The sequence below is a fragment of the Poecilia latipinna genome, unplaced genomic scaffold, assembly GCF_001443285.1.
Source record: "Poecilia latipinna isolate Pla-1442-1.1 unplaced genomic scaffold, P_latipinna-1.0 Scaffold4754, whole genome shotgun sequence".
Lineage (NCBI taxonomy): Eukaryota > Metazoa > Chordata > Actinopteri > Cyprinodontiformes > Poeciliidae > Poecilia > Poecilia latipinna.
The window spans coordinates 22,278-27,950 of record NW_015117370.1 but is presented as its reverse complement, the minus strand read 5'-3'; the positions used below and the strand labels follow the sequence as shown (position 1 = coordinate 27,950).

General features: G+C 35.3%; 1 protein-coding gene across 1 annotated transcript in view; it reads right to left on the bottom strand.

The window, feature by feature from the left end:
- Positions 1 to 2,308: 2,308 nt before the first annotated feature.
- The window catches only part of LOC106942983 (gastrula zinc finger protein XlCGF8.2DB-like), an 8,991-nt gene continuing 5,626 nt past the window's right edge, over positions 2,309 to 5,673 (bottom strand). The window contains exon 3 of the mRNA XM_015026326.1: positions 2,309 to 3,883. Within this exon, the coding sequence (XP_014881812.1) occupies positions 3,004 to 3,867 (864 nt within the window). The 5' untranslated portion in view covers positions 3,868 to 3,883 and the 3' untranslated portion in view covers positions 2,309 to 3,003. The remainder of the gene's footprint in view (positions 3,884 to 5,673) is intronic.

Sequence of the window (5,673 nt, the reverse complement as noted above, 5' to 3'; positions counted from 1 at the left end):
TTGAGGACTGGAGTTTGGCGCCCCTGGCTGAAAAACAAATAAACAAACAAACCAAAAACACTGATAATATTGTTTTGTTGTTCTTGCAATATTGAATAAAGTGGTGTTTGAATTAAAATCACTTAAGTCTCATTGGTAGCTAAGAGTGATAGCTCATCAGAGTAAACTCCTTATTTTTATTTTCCATTATTATTCTTTTATTTCACCACCTCAGTTCACCCAAGTGAAAGGCAGAATATAAAAAAAGCTTTTACAGTTAATTATGAAGTTTTATGGCTTTTATTAAATGTTTTTATAAAAAGCTTCATTTGCTAAATTTTTTAAATAAAATGTTTATATTAAACTTTTAATGTTGAATAAAAAGCTTTTATATCAGAAATGTGACCTGACACGGAAGCACATTCGTGCTGACACCTACTGACAAGAACCTGCTACTACACCTACATTGTTTCAGCTGTTGTAGAAATCAGTGACTCAGCTATTTTTCTACAATCGGTGCTGAATTCATTCCAATGGATTTCAAACATTCATATGCTGGAGTGTGTTTAAACAGTCACATTCAATAACATGGAATATTAAGTTTATTTCAGTGGCTCAGTCAGTTCAGGGAGTGAAAATGATTTTAAGCACATTTAAATTTGCCAGCTTTAAAATGTATATATATATATTTTTTTATCTCTTTTTATATAGAAATATTGCTTATAAGTATGACGATAACCACAATGCTTTTATTGTTCTGGTGCTTTAAATCAGTGTTTTTTCAATTGTTCCTTCAGTGACCTTCATGTTATCACATGCAATGTGAGACGTTTTTTTCAGTCAATTATATGCATAATGAGGAATGATGAATATTGAAATCAGATGGAAACAGTGTAACATCTTTTATTATAATATAATAAACATTCAGTGGAACTGCAGAATTTAAAGCCAATATTAAACTGAGGAAAAAGCATTTTCTACAATAATGAATAAAAACATATTAGAAATCAATTAATTAGACTTTAAAAAAATACTAGGTTATTTAATTGAATTTTAGGGTATGCTGCAAATCACCTCCATTTTTAAAGTGAAATAATTTAGGAGAGCTTAAATGAAATCAGAAAAGCCCGATCCTTATACCAATATGTTTAATTTAAGATATGAAATTTGTCTTGCATTTATGACACTTTGTTTTACTTTTCTCAGTTAGTTTGTGACTATTATTTTTTTTTTCTTCTTTTTTCTGCTCAGCTTATTGTATCAAACATTTTTATTACTAATGTTTGCCTTGTCATACTATTTTTCTTGGGGACAAAACCCATAAAAGATTGCTATAAATCCGCCTTTTAACTGAAAATGTCACGTGCAGCAATGATTTGTGGGTAATACTCATCGTCAAAGAAAATGCTGTCTCAGCATAAAGATGGAAATCGGACAGAAAATGGGCAAAGCGAAGGGCGGATGTGGAGAATGTGGGACGCACTGCGAAGCCTTCAACATGAACGCGCATTTGAGAGACGGACACTACGCAGCCGCAGTGAGCCGCCATCAACCCGCTTCTTTTTAAAACGTCCTCGACCCGATTCTCCACCGTCCTTAGAGGGAAAACCTCTTGTAAAGAAACAGATGTGAGGCAAGATGCAAATCCCAGGCTGAACAATGACGGTGAGGATGAGTACAGACAATTAAAAAAAATGGTGTTAATCAGTGTGCTGCTGTTATATCAGACAGAATGGACCAGGAGAGGAACTGACCCATCAGAACCTAAAGAACCAGACATCAGAGTCTCTTCATCCCTCAGTCATCTCCTGAGGCTGATATGGTACAGAACATTTAGCCATGATTAAGTTTCTTATTGTGGTTTTAGTAGACTGTTCTGGTTTAATTATCTGCTTATTGTATAATAGCATCAGCCAAAATAACATAAATGGTGATTTAAAGAACAAATGATAGCAATACATTAACAGTAAATACATAAATATTTCCTACTTTAAAAGGTTTGAGGGCTTTCTATACGTTTTATTTAGAAATGTTGAAATATTTTACGACTACATTGTTCAGCGGTCATTTAATGTAGAATTTCACCATTAACTTAGTTTACCAGTTTGGATTGTCTGACTTTCTATTAATGAAGAAAAAACATGCCAACCAAAAATGTACCAGGCACAGACCAGCAGCCCAGGGGCGGTTCTAGACGGGGGCCAACAGGGGAACCGAAGAAATTATACTGAATAAATACCGTTTGTTAATATTTAGAGGTAGATTTATTTAACCTTCACAATTTTACCTTAATTCATGCAATGTTAAGGAGGAAGAGATGGGCTCTGCTGCAGTATATATAAACGTTTTCCCGATTTAATGTTTTCTACTAAACAGAAAAAAGAAAAAGACCATCAGTATCATCAGTATAATAATTTATTACCTAAAAATTATATTAAAAGTTTAAATAATTTTTCTATCTAAAATTCAATCCACATCATCAATACGTTTTCTAAGCATTAAAACCATGTCAAATAAATACATCCATTTCCCCAAATCATTTAAATAAAATTACAAAGAATAAACACACAAGATTCCAAAATTTTAGAAGTCTAAATCTGAAAGTAGTCAAACCTGCAATTACTCCACTTCCAAACATCAGGTTACCAAGAATCTTACTTGAGGTTCACATTGTACCATTAAACCTGTGAGTTCTCATGTGAACGGTTACATTTCTTTTGAGCGAAACCTTTTCTACAGAATCTACAACAGAAAGGTTTCTAACCCGTGTGAATCTTCTTGTGATGAAGTAAACTGGATCTACACAAAACATTTTTCTCGCTTGTCACTAAGGGTGCACCGATTGCAGTTTTTGTTTTGGGCCGCTCTAATAGTCACACCTCTCAACGGAGAGCAGAAGAGAGCAGTGGCTGAGGTCAATAAAATTGGGGGATCAGACCAGCTTCACATGCAAGAATCAGCTGATGTCCCAAAATTAAGGAAATCAACATAGATTAATCGGCTGGCTGATAAATCAGTGCACCGCTACTTCTCACGTGTGTGAATTCTGATGTGAGAAGTTAAATTGCTTTTTTGAGTGAAACTTTTACCACAGGTTTCACATAAGAAAGGCTTCTCACCTGTGTGAACTCTGATATGCCCAATCAAGTCAGGATTCCTCTGGAAACTTTTACCACAGGTTTCACATAAGAAAGGCTTCTCACCTGTGTGAACTCCGATATGCCTAACCATGTCAGATTTCCTCTGAAAACTTTTTCCACAGGTTTCACATAAGAAAGGCTTCTCACCTGTGTGAACTCTGATGTGACTAACCAAGTCAGGTTTCCTCCGGAAACATTTTCCACAGTTCTCACAAGAGAAAGGCTTCTCACCAGTGTGAATTGTCATGTGATTAAGTAAATGAGATTTAGATACAAAACTTTTTCCACAGGTTGTGCACGTGTAAGGCCTCTCACCCGAGTGAATTCTCATGTGTTCGTTTAAAATGCCGATTCGATGGAAACTTTTTCCACAAGCTGCACATGTGTACGGTTTTTCCCCTGTATGAATTCTCATGTGATCAATAAAACGACTCTTGTGAGGGTAATGTTTTCCACAGGTGGAACATGTGAAAGGTTTCTTAGCCGTGTGAGTCTTCATATGTGTTTTCAAGGAATAATTTCGAGAAAAGGTTTTGTCACAAATTTTACAAGAATATAGTTTTTGTTTTAGGTGAGCTTTCTTGTGCTTTTTTTGGTTTGAAGTCTCAGTTGTGCCTTTCTGTTTGTTCACCAACATGTCATCAGTCTCCTGTTTCACCACAAGCTGTACTTTATCCTGACTGATGCAGAGTTGCTTCTCTTCCTCTTTGAACTGTTTATGTTCTGGTTCCTCTTGTTCCCGTTTCATCTGCAGAGGTTCTGGTTCCTCTTGCTCCCGTTTCATCTGCAGAGGTTCTGGTTCCTCTTGCTCCAGTTTCATCTGCAGAGGTTCTGGATCCTCCTGATGTAAAGTGGAGTTTTCCGGGTTGCTGGGCTCATTCAGAACCTCCTCCTCTTTAGACAAGCTGCATTGTGTGAGATCTGGACAAAAAGAAAACAAAAGCTTCAAAATGTGAATCAATGAACCCTTCACTTTCATTAACAAAAGCTAAAATAAAAACAGTCTTCAGCAAACGTGCGAGTCCATAAAATATTAAAATCTCTGCCATAGTTCGTCTTTTGGAGCAGAAACATTTGGTTTAAATATTTACTATTTTACAACAAGTTACTGTGTGGTTATAATATAATAATCACCATTATATTCTGTGATAATCTATATTTCTGTAATATTCATAATAATTGTCCTTCCCTCTTTTTTGTTTCTGTTTGTTAAAACGGTGGAGTACTCCCCAAATAATCCAGAAATGGATTATTTTAGTTTATTAGTAATATCAGAAATTGTGGAGTACGCACTATTCAGATCAATACTATACAGCCCAGAAATGGAATCAGAATAACTACAAACTTGGAATCCAGAAATACTTAACAGGAACAGTCATGGCTTAGTTTATATTACTTTTAACCCAGAAAAGGAATTACATCAGTCTCTCTTTAGCTTATTTTATCAGAAACTGTAGAGTACTCAGTATTTAGAAATGGAATTGGATACTCAGCAACGCTGAATAGGAGCACTTAGTTTACATGCCTTAGAACATTAGATTAGTTTCCTTTCCTCTTTTTTCCCCTTGGTATGTTATGTTGTTTGCATTTCCTTTTAGCTCATGTAAAGCACTTTGAATTGCCTTGTTGCTGAAAATGTGCTATATAAATAAAATTACCTCAGCTCATTAAAAATTATAGTATAACTTGGTGCATCTTATAACATTCACCAGGAAGGTTTATACAGGTGGTAAAGACTATTATCTATATGCAATTCTTTCACTCTCTCAAAAGTAAGAACTCTCAAATCTTCCGTTTTTGTTTTGAAGGTTTCATAAAGACCCAATGTGAGGAAAAAGAGGGAGATATTTTAAAAAGGGAGACGGATTCACCTCACATCGGACTCAATCTCAGCTGCTGAATCATTCTGAAGCAAGAATGTGTGTTTTATTGTTTTTTGTTTTCATATTTCCAGCCGATGAATTGTATTGCATCAATACAATTCAAAAATACTTCATAAAATTCTTAGTAAATATAGATTTGATAGCCGTTTGAATAAAGTTTCTAGTAAAAAAAAAGAAAAAAAAGTGTATTATAATCGATTAAATGCGCCGATACTTTATTGTGCCTGCCAAACATACAACACTGAGTGGAGAGGACGACCGTTCCAAGATGGCCGCCCTAAATCTCGTCAGCTACAATAGGCGAGAGCGGTCCATGTATGAGGTTCCATTTTTGTCAAAAATAAGTAGAAGTCATAAGTGTAGATGTCGATCTATGTTGCATAGGTCTATGTTGCATACGAGTTTGCTGCACATGTAGTTCATGTAGTTGGTCCGTGTTGCTATTGCCTGTTCTCGTCGCCATTAAAAGTCTTGAAGTAGGTCATGTCTGATCAAAGAGTTTATTAAATATTACAAAAATGTTGGTCTTTCAATACCAGTGGTTCAAAATACTTAGATTTCTACCTCGTAGTGTCTTTATGCATTAGTTAGGGGAGCTAACGAGGTTGATGGGTGCTATGCGCAGTCTTCCGTTTTTATTTTCTTTTTAAATCTATAATATCTTCACCTTT